Raw genomic sequence first — 18,010 nt, forward strand, 5'->3', positions numbered from 1 at the left:
CAAAACCACGATAGGTGAAACCTGTTCCACAATCATATTAACCCATTAAGGCCTTTTGACAACTTTAGATTTCTAAAAATTCACTTTCAATTTAAACCAAATGCTGCTCAATAGAAAGTAAGCAGTTTTCATGAGTATTGTAACTTTTTTTTTCCAGAACTTGAAGAATCCAGACAGAAATGCCCACCCTGCTGGTACAAATTTGCTAACATGTGTTTGATTTGGGATTGCTGTAAACCATGGTTAAAGGTGAAACATCTCGTCAACCTGGTTGTGATGGACCCATTTGTTGACCTGGCCATCACCATCTGCATTGTCTTAAATACTCTTTTCATGGCCATGGAGCATTATCCTATGACGGAGCAATTCAGCAGCGTGCTGTCAGTTGGAAACCTGGTAAGACTCACTGAGGGTTCCTCTTCCCACTGAAAGAGTTCATGATTGCTTTAAGGAATTTCATATATCGCCCTCAAGTTAAATATGAATTAATTGGCCATGTAAACCTGGACAGCAGAAGTTTAACATCCCTTTTTCAACAACAAAAAATATATTGCTACAGTTAAGGAGTGGGAAAGAATTGAAAATTTTATGTACAATTTGATTTAGAATTAAATTTAAATTGCCCATCCATTAGAAAGATTATTATAGGGCATCTGGTTGGCTTAGTTGGTTAAGCATCCCACTCTTGGTTTCAGCTCAGGTCATCCTCTCCTGGTTTGTGAGTTCGAGCCCCATGTCAGGCTCTGTGCTGCTGGTGCAGAGCCTGCTTGGGATTCTCTCTCTCCTCCTCTCTCTCTCTGCTTCTCTCTGTCTCTCTCTGTCTCTCTCTCTCTCAAAATAAATAAATGAATTTAAAAAGAAAAATGATTATGAATTACAGAGGACATTGGTCTATGATAACAAGATTCTGTGTATTTCTCAGGTATTTGGAATAGATTCTTAAGAACATGACTACATTTGTCAATCAAACTGTAAAATATACCAAGTTAGATAATTTTGAAATATAATTTATAAACACCTGAAGATGAATTCTTTTGGGAGGAAATATCACATAGAGATTATTATTTCTGTGTGAATTTTTCCCATAAATTTAAGAATTTATAATGATGAATTTTTGCATACATTTTCACTTAAAAATTTGTGTTAACATTCACTGGCTATATGGTAGAGGGATAGAAAGGAAAGTGATCTTCCACTGAGAAACAAAATGAGGGCACCTGGGTGGCTCAGTCTGTTAAGCATCCGACTTTGGCTCAGGTCATGATCTCACAGTCCCTAAGTTCAAGCCCCATGTCGGGATCTCTGCTGTCAGTGCAGAGCCCACTTCGGATCCTCTGTCCCCCTCCATCTGCCCCTCCCCCCACTCACTCTCACTCTCTTCCTCTCTCTCCCTCTCTCTCTCTCAAAACTAAGTAAACATTAAAAACATAAACAAAATGAATAAATTCAGGCAACAAAAATATATTGATACCAATGTAAGTGGCTTAAGTTCTCATGCACCTCCCAACCTGAGAAATGAAATTTACATGAGCTCCCTCTTTCTAGGTTCCCATAAATTCAGTCCTAAGGTAGATACTATGATTGTCTGTATTTTACAGTTGGGGCAACTGTACCCATGAGAAATTGGCAGAACAATGGGAGGTCTGAACACTATATCAGAGACTCTGAAAGCTATTTCAGAGACTCCTACAAACTGTGGTCAGAAATCATAGAACTGGAGGGTAGGAAAGGACAGTAACATTACCTAGTCCAAATTTTCACCTATATAAGAACCTCTACAACATTATTTCTAAAAAATGAGAAATGGATGAAAGAAACTTTATGGAGGTGGATATTAGGAAACAACTCAAATGGGAATAAGCAAAAATAAAGGGAATTCATTACCTCAAGTAGCTAATGTCCATTTGGGCACAGCTCCATGTTTTAACCTATCTAGATTCTGGTTCTCCAGCAATGTCATTGGGAGTCATTTTCTGACCCTACTTCTTCCCAATATGTTTCCTTCATCTCTGGCTGGGTATTCTATTGATGGCAGCATTCTACCAACTTTCATCTTACACCTGAGCAGAAGGATCGTGCTTCCTAACTAGTTACTTTAACAAAGGTCTAAGAGTAGAATATTGTTGGCCTGGTTGTAGTTACACGACTATTTCTAAGCCAGTCAGTTACTCTGATTCTAGAGTTAGAATACCCTATTTGAGCACACCAGTACCATTTCTTATCACTGAAGACAGAGTAAATGAGTGGATTATAAAGAGAAAAAAAAATCCAAATCTGACATTTCTAGGAGAGTAGATGCTGGAAAGACAAAAATAACAAATGGACAATTCAAAGTGGAACTTGTCTTTATGTGTTAAGGAAGGCAAGAATTGCATTTTGAGATGAATCATGGAATAGTGGAAAATATATGGACAGGATACACATTCTTCTCAAGACGTATGAAACATTACCCAGGATAGGTTATATGTTAGGTTATAAAATAAACCACAATAAACTTAAAAAGATTGAAATCATACAAAATACTTTTCTGACAAAAATGGAATTAAATTAGGAATCAATGAAAAATGGAGTGCCTGGGCGGCTCAGTCGTTTTAAGTGTTCAACTCTTGATTTCAGCTAGGTCATGATCTCACAGTTCTGTGAGATCAAGCCCTGCGTTGGTCTCCACACTGATAGCACGGAGCCTACTTGGGATTCTCTCTCTCTGCCCCTCCCCCTCTCACGCTGCCTCTCTGTCTCTCTCTTTCTCAAAATAAATACATAAACATTTTAAAAGATGACTCTTTAAAAAGATCAGCAGAGGGGCGCCTGGGTGGCTCAGTCGGTTAAGCGGCCGACTTCGGCTCAGGTCATGATCTCTCGGTCCGAGAGTTCGAGCCCCGCGTCGGGCTCTGTGCTGACAGCTCAGAGCCTGGAGCATGTTTCAGATTCTGTGTCTCCCTCTCTCTGACCCTCCCCTGTTCATGCTCTGTCTCTCCCTGTCTCAAAAATAAATAAAACGTTAAAAAAAATTTTTTTAATAAAAATAAAAAGATCAGCAGAAATGATAAATCTTCACCTAGACTTATAAAAAAAGTCAGGAATGGGGTGCCTGGGAGGCTCAGTCAGTTAAGCATCAAACTTCAGCTCAGGTCATGATCTCACAGTTCGTGAGTTTGAGCCCCATGTCTGTGAATTTGAGCCCTGCGTCTTAGCTGGCAGTACAAAGCCTGGAGCCTGCTTCAGATTCTGTGTCTCCCTCTCTCCCTTTGCCTTCCCCCACTTGCACTCTGTTTCTCTCTCTCTCTCTCTCTCTCTCTCTCTCTCTCTCTCTCTTTCTCTCAAAAATAAATAAACATTAAAAAATTTTTAATAAAAATTTAAAATAAATCAGGAATGAATAGGGGACATCACTATGGGCCTTACATAAACAAAAGTTTAAGGAATACTATGAATAATTTATTCCAACAAATTAATAGCCTACATGAAATGGAAACATTCCTAGAAAGTAACAAACTACTGAAACTAAGTCAAGAAGAAATAGAAAATCTGAAAAAACCTGTAGTAAGTAAAAATTGGATTAGAAAAAAAAAAAAAAAACTATTCCTACAAGGATAGCCTAGGCCCAGATAGTTTTATTGGTGAATTCTATCAAATTTTTAAAGAATTAACACCAATCCTTTGCAAACAGTTCCAAAAAATAGAATAAAAAGGGACACCTCACAACAGAGTTTAGAATTTGAAGCCAACCAAGATAGAGAAACTGAACAAACACTTCAAGCTTTTCTTTGAAACCCCACATGGGCTGCACTTCAGAAGTAAAGACTATGCCGAAGAATTAGAATTCAGCTAGGACAAAGAATAAACCAAAATCATTCTGCCCTAATCAAATATAAAACATAGCTACCATAAATTCCAGGTGGCCAACCTGTAACCTAATTGCTTGATAAAACAAAAATCATTGTTTTTCAGAGGAAAATAATTGATCAGAATTCTCTACAACACATCACATCACATAAAAAATTGCATGATATGTGAAGGAAATAGGAAAATGTGTCTTAGTTGAGAGAAAAAAACACTCAATAGAAATAGATCCAGAAATGACTGAATTGCTAGCATCAACATAAAAGGACTTTAGAGGAGCTATTATAAATGTGTTTAATGCTCTGGAGGAAGTAAATGGTCATAAAGAATAAACAGATGGAGAGTATGAGCAGGAAAAAATGAAAACTATAACGAAGAATCATCTAGACATTTTAGAACTAAAAAGAAAAAATCTTAAAATGAAAAATTCATTTGATGGTTTTTTTAAAAAGCAGACAACAGAAGAAAGGGTTGCTAAACTGAAGGAAATCAATAGAATGATCCAATTTGAATGGCAGAGAAAAACCAAAACGAAAAGTATACTGAGTCTTCCTAATCTGCAAAATAACATCAAATGGTCTAATATTTGCATAATGGAGACCCAGAAGGAGAAGGGTGAAGAGTAGAACAAAACAAATATTTGAAAAAGCAATGGCCAAAAATTTTTCAAAATTGGTGGCAAATATTAATTTAGACATTTTGAAATTAAATTATAAAATTTCAGTGAACATCAGCAAGGATAAATTTAAACTACATTGGGCAAATCTTAGTCAAGCTGCTGAAAATAAAAGAAACTTTTAGAAACAGCCAGAAGACTGGGGCTGATATCTCATCAGAAATAATTCAGTCCATGAGAAAATGGCCTGATGAAAGAAAGAAAAAAAGAAAAAGTTAACTTATTATTCTGCAGTGAAATTATCCATCAAAAGCTAATGTGAAATGACTTTAACATGAACAAAAACAGAGAAGTTGTGCCAGAATTATGCTACAAGACATGCCAAAGGAAGTTAGTTCTTCAGGCTGAAGGAGAAAAGCATATTAGATGGAAAATTGAATCTGGGAATGATGGTCACGCAAAATTTAAAAATGTAGGCAAATAGAAAAGACTGTCTTTTTTCCTTAATTTCTTTAAAAGACAGCTGATTTTTTAAAGCAAGAGTTTACAGTGTATGTAAGTGTAAAATATATGAAAAGATTAGCACATATGATTGGGTGGCAAAAAGATTGCTTAGAAAAGAAACAAAAAGTGTTACACAGTATTTAATACCTGTAGAATATGCGAACAATGGAGGTCTACTCAACAATAAAAGGAGAATAAGCTGGTAATGCCTGCATGGATGAATTTCAACCTGAATTATTCGAGAGATATTTGGAAAAGTCAGTCAGACTGTCAGGTTTCTGAGATAGTCACCAAGTTTGAGAGTGAGTTCATTTACTGAGTTAGTGTCAAAAGAGAAGCAAGATTGTGCAGAGAAAATTTTAAGGTGAATTTTGGATCTGTTGAATTTGAGATACCTGTAAAATAGCCATTCAATGAAAGTATTGAATAAACAAGTGGGTATATATTTCTGGACCTCAGGAGATGTGCTTGAATGGAAAAATAAATCTCAAAGTGTAAACTTATTGTAAAAGGAAAATTAGAGTAAGAATTTCCAGGACAGAGAGACCTCTGAAGAAATCCAATATCGAATAATTTGTTAGAAGAAAAGCAACTGAGAAGTGTCCAGGGAGGTGTGGATCACTGAAGCCAGGAACAGAAAATATTTTAAAGAACAAGGAACAGTAAACAATGTGAAAAAACTTCTGAAGAGGTAAGCAAGATAACTGCAAAATTTTCAATTGAATTTAGCAACGGTGATGTTGGTGGCTATGTTGGTGAAACTGGTTAAGGCAGGTTGTGTTAACTGATATGTTGTAAAGTTGAAGAAATGGAACTAATAGACAAATACCCAACCTCTTAAAGAAGTTGGGCCATGAGGAGAGGATGTATAGGGGGTAGCTAACAGGGGAAGTAGAATGCAAGGAGAGTTTCTTTGATGATGCTGGTGGTAGAGAAGGACTGAGTGTCCGTTGCTCCCTATAAAATCCCAATTGGAAGCAGTCAGTAGCAAGAAGAGATTAAAACTACAGGTTAATTGAGGTGAATTCTTTGAGAAGACCAAAGGAGACACAGAACACAGGCAGAGAAATTAGAGCAAAGCATGGGTTTGGATATAAGTAGTTAGGTAGATGGAACACTGAGAAAGTTCAGGTTGGCTGACCTCTGTTACCTCTCTGTGACGCAGAAGTACTGAGAGTGAAAGATAAGGAAACAGTTGAAGACATGTGGAGGAGAAAGGTTGAAATAGTTGTAGAGTAAGGAAACAGAGAATGGAGAATGCTGCTTCTTTTTGGTCAGGAAAATAATTTTCATTTTTAGTATCCTTACCATCAGTAGGGCTGGTGGTGACCATGTTTATTACAGCTAATGTGAAATATTCTTAGCACAAGACAGAGCCGAGCAGGTGACCATAATGATTTAACTGAACCTTTCATGTAAGATAACTAAAATGACAATATTAATTTTATTGTCTTAATTCATGTACTCCTCATCACTTAATAAGCCTTAAATATAATAAACAGTTAAATATTGACTTGAGTACAGACCATTTGAGGTTACTGATTTGTTGGACCTAAACCAATTTTTAAAATTTGTAATTGGATTGTGGTCTGTTGGGAGACAATAATTATTAGTGTTTTCAAGAGTATTCACTTGTGTAATAACATTTCTCATTTAGGTCTTCACTGGGATCTTCACAGCAGAAATGTTTCTGAAGATAATTGCCATGGATCCATATTATTACTTTCAAGAGGGCTGGAATATTTTTGATGGCTTAATCGTGAGCCTTAGTTTAATGGAGCTCGGTTTGGCAAACGTGGAAGGATTGTCAGTTCTCCGATCATTTCGGCTGGTAAATTAACTGGGAGTATCCGTAATGTTTTTATAATTAATATAATCAGACATCACTCTTATCTAGTAAGAATTATAGGATTTCCCACAGTTATAATATTATTTGAATACATTTAAAAACAAACTGGATTTCTCCACAATCAGAGAGTACTCTGATCTTTATCAGAGCTTTCATGGATAGATGAAGTTCATTCAAATGAACAGCCAACAGCTCTGTCTTTAGTGATTGAATGGCAGGGCTAATGGGGAGGGAGAAAAAAAAAGGATTCATATATAAATCCAAATCACAATTAAACAACACAATATTCATCTTTCAGTTATATGGAGTTAGCCATTCATAAGGCTTGGCTGAGATTTAGGACGAGCCACCTTTCTCTCAGAGGCTCAAGAATTATGGACTTGCCCACTTTGCCCCCATAGAAGTCAAGACTTGAGACTGGGTAGAGTAGACAAGAGAAGATGATAGAGCTTCCCATGCATTTGCCCCTTCAGCCAACCAGGAAGTCACCAAATCCAGTCTCTAAGAAGAGTTGCCTATATTATGTTTTATTAATTTTAAACAAAGTCTTTTATTTGATCTTTATATTCATCAGTTCACGAATCTTTTAAATTAAGAGACAAAATATCACTTGGCACATTTCCATTTCAAGTGTGATATGTTTAATCATGCTATTACTTTGAGTTGGCTCTTTTTGTGATTTACTTTCAAATAACAGAGGTTGTATATAATTTGTAAAGACAAGTTCCTATCGGTAACTTATCTTAATGGTGATTAGGTTCAAGAGTTTGCTGTGAAGTCTTTTGAGAATTCCCTTACTGCCTTCAAAGATCAAATTTGAGTTGAGATCCTTACAGCTAAGGTCCTTACCTAGTCATCTAGATAGCTATGGATCTAATTTGAACCTAGAAGGATGCCAAACAACAACAACAGAAATGATTAGAAATGATTGTATAACAAGTAGTATGGGCAAGTACTTTAAAAAGTGTTTAGTAAATCTTTGTGATGATTGTGATTCAGTTTGGGGAAGTAGGAAGTGATAGGAAATAATATCATTAGTGTTTTGCTTAGTATGTAGGCTCTTTTGCATTAATTATTCCCTGGAAATAAATTAAACATTTTGATGCTTATATTTTGTTCCTTTGGATCACTTATATGCCATTAAATAACGCACTACTCCTGGCCTGACATTTCCTGAAACATCAGAAATGAAACACTGCTTCAGTTGAACTATAAATGGTACTTTAGAGGATTCCATGAGCTAATAATACAACCAACATGTCAAGTACAGTGGTGCAAGCCATTTACACACTATAATGAGTTGATTTATTAAGTCACTAAAGACATAAGAGTTGACAAAATATATATTTTTCCTTAAGTCCAAGTATTTCTTATTCAAATAAAGTAGTTCAAGTAATCCCCCCTTATCTGTGGGGATATGTTTCAAGACCCCCTGAAAATGTAGATAGTACTGAACCCTATATATACTGTTTTTTTCCTATACATACACACCTGTGGTAAAATTTAATTTATAAATTAAGCACAGTAAGAGATTAACAATAATAAGTAATAATAAAACAGAACAATTACAACAATATACTCTTAATAAAAGTTATGTGAGGGGCGCCTGGGTGGCTCAGTCGGTTAAGCGGCCGACTTCAGCTCAGGTCATGATCTCGCAGTCAGTCCGTGAGTTCGAGCCCCGCGTCGGGCTCTGTGCTGACAGCTCAGAACCTGGAGCCTGTTTCAGATTCTGTGTCTCTCTCTCTGACCCTCCCCTGTTCATGCTCTGTCTCTCCCTGTCTCAAAAATAAATAAAACGTTTAAAAAAATTAAAAACAAAAAAAGTTATGTGAATGTGGTCACTCTTTCTCAAAATATCTTACTGTATTGTACTCACCCTCTTCTAGTGATGATATGAGGTGACAAAGTGCCTATGTGATGAGATGAAGTGAAGTGAATGACGTGGGCATTGTGACAAACTGTTAGGCCACTATTAACCTTCTAACAATATGTCAGGAGAGGGATCATCTGCCTCCAGACCATGGTTGACTGTGGGAAACTGAAACCACAGAAAGTGAAAACGCAATTAAGGGCAGGGGGATTACGGTGTAATAAATCTCCTATAAAATACAGCCTGATGTTACAGCCAACTAAAGATAACAGCAAGATTAAAGCAATCTAAAGATTTAAAGAAATTAGTTGGTTTTTCTCTTGTACCTTGTATAATTTGTGTTAACTTTATCTGTACCTGTGCATCTCAAGTACACTACAAAATGTATCTACTTTGGGCTTTTAAGTAATGACAGCCTCCACTTCTTTGAAACAGTTTCTGCTAATTAATCACCATCAATCTTAGATATATCAGTTTCCCATAGAAAAACAAAAAGAATATTACATATGCTTATGTAAGATTCTGGAAATTTTGGTGTATCTTATTATTAAAATGCCATTAAGAACTGTATAATTTAATTGTTTTATTTACAAAATAGTCTATTTTAGAATGAAAAATAATGCATGGTATTAAATAACTGATACATTTGCTAGATAATAGTTTGACACACAAATAACCCACCACCCTACAATTAAGACAGTTATGCTGTAGATTTTCCCTGTAAATAAATTTACAGAGTCTTTAGAAGGCAGGGCAGTAATAGCCTTCTTGCTCTTGTTTCCAGCTCCGAGTTTTCAAGTTGGCAAAATCCTGGCCCACCCTGAATATGCTGATAAAGATCATTGGCAATTCTGTGGGGGCTCTAGGTAATCTCACCTTGGTGTTGGCCATCATCGTCTTCATTTTTGCCGTGGTCGGCATGCAGCTCTTTGGTAAGAGCTACAAAGAATGTGTCTGCAAGATTTCCAATGATTGTGAGCTCCCACGCTGGCACATGCATGACTTCTTCCACTCTTTCCTGATTGTGTTCCGCGTACTGTGTGGAGAGTGGATCGAAACCATGTGGGACTGTATGGAAGTCGCTGGCCAAACCATGTGCCTTACTGTCTTCATGATGGTCATGGTGATTGGAAACCTGGTGGTATGTAGTAAAAATATTTTCCTTATTTTTGGTAAAAGACAATGTAACCATAAAAATTATGTTCAACAGATGAATGTTTTATGTTTTTGGCCTTTTTAAAATCAATCCTCAATTATTCATTATTGCAGGAACCAGGTATAGCTTAGACTATGGAGACCCACATAAGTCTTCTTTAACTATTTGTTTATTCTTTGTTTTTAACTTTTTCCAGTTTTATTGAGACATAATTGGCATATAACATAAACTCTTAAAATACCTTTTGAATCAAAGTTGTTCTTCGTCACTATACCTCTTACTATTCCATGGAGAGAGCCATTTCTGGCTTTTACCTTTCAGTTCTTGTGTTAAAGCATGGATGTGTTACTAAGAATAGTCACTCATTTTATTTATAAGTATCAACAACAGTATCACTTGAAAATGTTTCATATTCAGTTCTCCTACAAATTGGAGGTAAAAATTAATGATGATCTCAATCCATTAAACACGCGTAAGTTATTTGGTACTTAGAAACTATAGTGTTGACAAGTAACAGTGACTCAAAAATCACTTACCATGTCTATATCCAATGAACCATTCTCAACACATCTTTACTGTTCCTGGAGGCATGGAAAAGCTGATAAAAAGATATATATGCCACAGTGATATGACTTACTCAAACAGGATTAAAACAGAAAGTATCTAACACGTGTCAAAAATGTAAAAACAAAGTACCATGTATCAAGTTCACTAAGTGGAAACATTGCTTTACAATGGCAAGGATAATCAAGGAAGGCTTTGTCAAGGAGTTGAACCTGAATTATTTTTAATTAAGATGTAAGATTAGGTTGTTAGGAAGAAAAGTAGACTGTCCCAAACCAAGCAACAGTGGACCCAGTGGATGGAGAAGAGAAAACAATAGACTTAATGAGGGTATCAGGTTCTTCTACTTTAAATATTAAGTAATTATACTGCGTTTCATGATTAAGTCCCAATCCAGAGGCATAGAACAAGGACTGACATAACCAATATTTTAAAGTATATAATTTATAGACTTAATTTCCTTTCACATAAAAGTAACCTCCAGTTCCCCAAAGGAAGAAGAAAAGGCTAACAGTTATCATTTATTTATATTCATTTGCAGATTTCAACCTCCTCAATATTGGGTCAGATAATTCAGACCTGTTCTTGAAGTAACAAAAAACATGAGCAGTGTGCAATCCAGAAATTTGAACTGTGACTTGAAATGACAAATATTTATTATCTCTAGTTTCTGTGGGTCATACATTTGGGAGCAGCTAAACTGGGTGGTTCTGACTCGGGGTCTGTCATAAGGTTGTTGTCAAGATGTTGGCTAGAGACCCAGTTGTCTTGACTGAAGATGAAAGATCAGCTTCCAAGAAGGCTCCATCTCTTAGTTATTGGCAGGAAATCCCAGTTACTTATTGGCTGTTGGCACAAAGTCCCAGTTCCTCTCCACATGGACCTTTCAATAGGATTGTTGAGTATCTTCATGACATGGCAGCTGGCTTCTCCCATAGCAGGTGACATGAGAAAGAGGGCGAGGAGAAGCTTTCTTTGTGTTCTGATCTTGAGGTCATACACTGTCCCTCTGCCATGTTGTATTCATCAGAGCTAGTCACTAAGAAGAACTCAACTTAAGAAGGAATTGGGCTTTAACTTTTGAGTAGAGGAGTATCAAATAATTTGTAGGTATATTTTGTAGCCACCACAATCCCCAGTACAACTTGCTTGCTTTCAGAGAAGTATAAGATTGCATAGTACAGAAACAGATAGTCCTAGGATTATATAGAACAGAAATAAAAGTCATAAGTTTGTATTATAGATTTAATTTGATTTCAAATATATGTGTATATACAGATGGGTATCCCATATAAATTATTAATTTACTGAAATAAGACAAATCTGACATGTAATTGTACAGAAGATTCAAGTTGAGAAGAGAATTTCAGAAGTATTTATACCTATGATGACATTTCATATAAACATATATTACTATATATGAATAAAGAGATATAGTCTATAAAATAATCATTTCCATCTACATACATAAATTTAAATCCTGTACCTTTAAGGAAAAAATAAAGGCTCTCCTTTCTTTTTTTACCATCAGCTTTAAAAGTTTCTTCTTTTGTCATATCCTGGATATATTTCTGGAGTAACTAAGGTAGTAATAATATCTGTCATGTTTGCCACCAGTAAGGAAATGTGTTCAGATTACATTTGCTTAAACAAGGCAGAATGACTTGATGCACTGCCTCCTATAATTTTTACTTTTCATCCTCACTAAAGAGAAAAAAGTCCCCCAAAGGCGAACTGATAGAATGCCATTTGAACTCACATAAACTTCTTATGGTGCTCCACCACAAGTGTCAGGAATCATTGTGATGCCTGGTCCAAAGGCAAGACAGAGGTGGGGCCACAGACTGCCCCACCCTCCTAACAAGAAACGGGAGTGGGCCATATATAGCTATAACGGTACTCTGTAACATTTTCTCAGTACTTTGAAGAGAAAATACAAGTTGGATCTCACTCTGGAGAGTTGATTGATACATATCAAGAAAAAAATGTCCTAATAGACAAAGACAGTTCATTAATAAACCTTCAGAAATCAAATCTAGAAAACAATTATGACACCAAAATTCACCTTTATTATGGATAAAAACCAAAATGTAGCATTTTTTCTTTCATCTATTTTTCATCCAAGTAATAAATCCAAAAGCAAAGCACATTAAAATATAACTTTATTGGTAAATTCTTGAAGTAAAGGAGTAGGCCTTAGTATGAATATCAGCAGCCATGGTGTAGCCATTGAGAGATGTCAAGATAGACTCACAGCTTATCTGAAGTTGTTATTGGATCTTACAAATTTTTACATTTCTTACTACCATTGGTTGTACTAACGTGTAACTGGATATCAGAGGAGTTGTAGGCCTTATTAGCTTATTGGAAAGGTAGGAATGGACCAAGGATGCTGCCTCCTTTTCATTGTAGTTTTCCTTGAAATCTTTTCTAGGACTCATCTTCTTTATTATTTACATTTTGTCTTTGGCTCCCTTTACTACTATATCCTTTTTTTACTCTATATGCTTGAATAATCAGAGACTCATAAACATTATCAATCAAATCCTGGAAAAAACTTACAGCTTGGCCTTGTCCCATCTGAATACACTATCCCTTAGTAAATTATACTTGTTGAGTACGTAAATAGGTTTATAGTCACTAATCTTTTTACTCTCTCATACCAGACGGGCTTATTTTTGGAGACTCAAGTTACAGATTAATTAGTAATCTTGTTCAAGGTAATACCTTGATTCCACCATCATAAGTCGATGTTAACATCATTATTATCATATAATAACTATTTTGTATAGTATTTCAGCCATTTTATAGATCTAGTGACCAAGATTTTCTGAATCAAAACTGTGGCTTTTGATTTAGCAATAGTTATATATTTTTTTTCTAATTTGGTAAGTTATCTACGTGCAAAAATTGGTACAAACACATAAAAATAAAATCATGTTTATGGAATCATCTTTGGTTTTAGGAATAAAATTATAATAAATTATCAGTGTCCTGGAAAATCCAGGTCACATGGGGAAAATACTTAGCATCCCAAATAAAACTTTTTTTTTTCCTTATTCACTGTATGGTTATCTAGATAACTAAGATTTCTCCTTTGGAACTGAACTTCATTTAGAAGTTTCATATAATAGTGGTTTCAGTAATTTTGCAATGACTGAAAAGGAAATAGTGTTAACAGTATTGCTTGATATTGGCCAGGTATTTATTCCATTCACCTTTTCCAGAATAGTTTATCATAAACTAAAAGGAATACCTATAGTAAAAAAAAAAAAAATGAGATGTAAGAGTAATTTTGGAAAATTTATAGTTAAGAGCAACTGAAACAACACAATGTTTTGATCACCTATTTTCCTGTTGTGTTCAGGTTCTGAACCTCTTCCTGGCCTTGCTCTTGAGTTCGTTCAGTTCTGACAACCTTGCCGCCACTGATGATGATAATGAAATGAACAATCTCCAGATTGCTGTGGGGAGGATGCAGAAAGGAATTGATTATGTTAAGAGAAAACTACGTGAATTTATTCAGAAAGCCTTTGTTAGAAAGCAAAAGGCTTTAGATGAAATTAAACCTCTTGAAGATCTAAATAACAAAAAAGACAGCTGTATTTCCAACCATACCACTATAGAAATAGGCAAAGATCTCAATTATCTCAAAGATGGAAATGGAACTACCAGTGGCATAGGCAGCAGTGTCGAAAAATATGTTGTGGATGAAAGTGATTATATGTCATTCATAAACAATCCCAGCCTCACTGTGACTGTACCAATTGCTGTCGGAGAGTCCGACTTTGAAAATTTAAATACTGAAGAATTCAGCAGTGAGTCAGATATGGAGGAAAGCAAAGAGGTAGGAATTTTTAAATAAAAAGATGTTTTGACATAATGTATGCTTTAAACTATGAGACTACTTTAAGGTTATGTTTCATCTCTGTAAGAAAATAGAAAATGTCTATTGATACCCTTTCTTTGGCAAAGTTGGTGATAGATAAGTTGATGACAGATTAAAATGTAGCTAGACAAATGGTATGCTGACTCATTTTCTCAAATATTCACCATTTTGGATTCTTAATAATATGAATATGCAGACTAATATGAATTTTTCTAATTTAAAAAAATAATCTTAGATTTGTGAAAGTGCCTTCATTTATTCACTTTCTTCCTTGTAATTCTCCCACAATGGTGTTTTTTGGTACATACTAGAAAAATACTTGGCGAGAGGGCAGTTCTAATTCTCACTTGGCTTTTATGAAACACTTCTTAAAATGTGATCTTACTTAGTTTGCACAGATATTTTTATTTATGAAAAATCTGATTGGGATCTTGACTTGATATTTACATATAGGTTCATGTTTCTGAAGTAAATGTTTTTTTAAGGAAGTGAAGGTAGTGATGAAGAATCATGCTGAAAGTGTGTTTAACCTTACTGAACCAGTGCATGGTGTCTACACAAACAATATGCCATGATACATTAGAGAATGTAAAATTCTGAACTTGCCAATTTATATTAAGCATCTTGGCAGTTTAAAGTATTCTTTGATTTCCTAGAAGAGTATGAGTACCAGAGTGTGCTTTTAGTTTGTTTATAGGTTAATAAGCACAGGGTTGAGAATAAAGAGAAGAAAGAATTTAAACCCTTAGTGTTTAATTGTTTAACCATACTAAAATGAAAACAGAATTCCCAGTGATTAAAGCTTGAGTAAACATAAAAATAACAGCCAAAAACAAAGATTCATCCTTTCTTGCCATTTGAATTGATTGACAGAGAAGAGAAAGACCTCTAGTACTGTCTTCATTCTAAGAAAGATAGATAACTGGGGAGTTTGAGGCCCTGAAGGATAAACTTTAAGTAGCATAACAGTCACAAAAATTAGACATTAGTTAATAAAATTATGAACAAAAATATATTTCTATGAAGGAAACCTTAGCTATTTCCATCAGTATTTGCATGTGGATCACGTAAAATCACTGAAGAATATGCTATTTTTCATTCTTTCTTGCTTATAAGACAGGTAGTACTGCTAATTCAGTCATTAGGTAGAAGTAGATGTTAAACATGAAATCCAGAGAAAATTTAAATATAGGTAGTAAAATTAACATGTAAGTAACAATGCCATAGCTCCTAGTTTCACAAAATAAGTGATGAGATTCAAGGGAAAACTTTGTAGCCTGAGGCAACAAATTGCTATAACTGGTTGGACTCAGATGTTTACTAATAAGGTCATTATTTTTAAATTTAACAATAACCATATATATATATATTAATAAAATTTGGGGTAAGCATAGTTGGTTGGATTATGCTGAAGGAAAGGGTGGGGCCTAATTTCTGGTATTGTATATTACCAGAAATTGAGGTCGGCATTTAGAAAATAGAATTGAGTCATTAAATTTTACTGTATATTCCCCTCTTGTTATCTTGACATCATACCAAACGCTCAACATTTCCCTTACAGTAAGGGAAGTCAATTTTTCTTTTTATGTATGTTTAATTTTAGGGTGTCATATAAACTAAGAAGAAATTATGAAGAGTCAAATGTTAAAGCCACCAGTCAGTTTAAACTTTTGGCTAAGTTTGAATATCTTGACAGCGAGTCTTCTTAATTTTCCGAAATTTTAAAGCCTCAGGCTTCTCCAAAAGAGCGTATATTCATGTCTCACCTCAAACCACTATGTTCAACATAGGAGGAATGTCCAGTCAGGTGGGGTGTATAGTAGGAAAATGGAAGCTCTCTTTCCAGTTACCGTTAAGCTTTTCCATTTGTTTTCTGTTTGAATTAAGTATTCCAAAATAATATATGTGAAGTCAGTACTTTGGAATTGGAGGAAGAGACTGATCTGCCAGTTGGAAATAGAATTATTGTATTGCCTTAGCTGTGGAGTCCTCTTGATTCCTTCCCACCATAGAGATTGTTACCTGGTTGTTAAGTTTTATTACTTGAGAAATTTTCAATTCTGTCTTTATATCAAACTTGGTAAATACAAACTAATGAAAGATTCAGTCATTAGATAGAAGTAGTCTGGGAAGAGAAATGTGCAGGTTTTCAACTTTGGTATCTAACCTAGTAGCTCTACACTAGAAACTAAACGAGATTTGAGAGAATTATCCAAGAATTCCAAATATTCCTACCTGAAATCTCTGTTTAGTGTTCTGTCTTCTAATTATTTTTGTCTGGTCATTTTCTTAACTGGTGGGATGGGGTTGTGCTGTTAAATATCACATGTATAGTAGTAAGAAATGGTATGAAGTTTATGGATTTCTTTTCTAAATAATTTTTTTAAATTAAGGGGGAAAATGGGGCACTTTAAAAAATCTTTGGAATGCCTAGATGAATCCCTTTTTATAGGACAGATGAACCAAGTAGACGGGAGGTTGTTTAGGAGTTTGAACTAAATCCTCTTTGATGTCTTTGACAAAGCTGTGTGATTCCTTGATAGCTTTTTGTATTTTCTCTATGGCGTATACAATGTTATAATCATGTATACTTGAACTCAACGTTATTTGGCTGTATTTAATGTAATTCCTTTCATAGTTTGTGATTTCGAATGATTGATTTGTCTTTTAGTGTTTTAATAATGTTGAAGCCATGCTTGAATGATTATTTTTCAAAGTGAAATTTACTAGTGTAATATAGTGACCTTCACTGCTTACCATTCTTACTTCTCACAGGGGTAAAACCAAGCTGGAGCCATCAAGAGTGCAGCTCTGGTGTTTTTTAACCAGACAGAGGCTCGTGCCATCACTTTTACCCAGGTTACCCAAGCAAGTTGTACATATATAACTATAATCAGTTTCTAAATGAATTTTGACTGGCCTGCATGTTACTCAGCTACATTCCTTGCCCATCCATTGGCAGTAAAATAAAAATATGCACAGCTGCTCTTATGCTGAGTCATATAAAGCATGGTCAGGCAAGTCTGGCAACCCTAACTTTAAAAGAAATGATTTAGTTGCTAATCTTCTTACATAGATTTTAATAGAAACTATATTCAGTGAAAAGTAAAAGTGCATGCCTTAATGGATTATTTAGTTTCCATTTAATGCTACGGTTTTGAACGTGCTAAGGGCTTATAGGAGAAATGTAGGTGCTCTTTGAAAAACTTGCAGAAAAGCTTTCTCTCCCCTGTTTTTTTTTTTAATATAGCCTCAGTGGGTGTACTTTGTTCGTAATTTTTGTTCAGTGTCATATTAAATTTTTCTGAAGGGTAATCTGCAAATCAAAGCAATTCCTTATTCACGTGCAAACTGCCTAAAAGGTATTTTAATGTGACAATAATGTAAATGAATTGGAATGTTTCTATTTTGGCTGCTAGCAGCATGGGTATAATTTTTATCTGCTTCATTTTAAAGAAAATGGCATTGCTTTATTTAGCAATTGACCAAAGTGTTTTAAATTTAGAATATGATTCCCTGGGAGATTCTGTTGATATTTACCCCTAAAACTCCAAAGACTGAAAGAAAAGGAAATAAATGCCTTTTGTACACCAAAAAAAAATTAAAAGTAAGATGATCATCTTTTAGTGATGTGTTCATCCGAAAATAGATCTGGAATCCAACTTCTTCATTCTGTTGTTCCTCTGTCCTTTTCGGTTCTTTTTTCCCCCTCTATT

The 18,010-nt window shown here is 35.0% G+C and overlaps 1 protein-coding gene across 4 annotated transcripts in view; it reads left to right on the top strand.

Annotated features, from left to right (window-relative positions):
* Window positions 1-18,010, top strand: part of LOC122481402 (sodium channel protein type 2 subunit alpha) — a 139,305-nt gene that overhangs the window by 89,849 nt on the left and 31,446 nt on the right. For all 4 annotated transcript variants that reach the window (XM_043576932.1, XM_043576931.1, XM_043576934.1 and 1 more), the window contains exons 14-17: window positions 158-396; window positions 6,621-6,794; window positions 9,470-9,826; window positions 13,773-14,252. In XM_043576932.1, coding sequence (XP_043432867.1) covers window positions 158-396; window positions 6,621-6,794; window positions 9,470-9,826; window positions 13,773-14,252 — 1,250 coding nt within the window. The remainder of the gene's footprint in view (window positions 1-157; window positions 397-6,620; window positions 6,795-9,469; window positions 9,827-13,772; window positions 14,253-18,010) is intronic.

This window comes from Prionailurus bengalensis, chromosome C1 (assembly GCF_016509475.1).
Source record: "Prionailurus bengalensis isolate Pbe53 chromosome C1, Fcat_Pben_1.1_paternal_pri, whole genome shotgun sequence".
NCBI classification, from domain to species: Eukaryota; Metazoa; Chordata; class Mammalia; order Carnivora; family Felidae; genus Prionailurus; species Prionailurus bengalensis.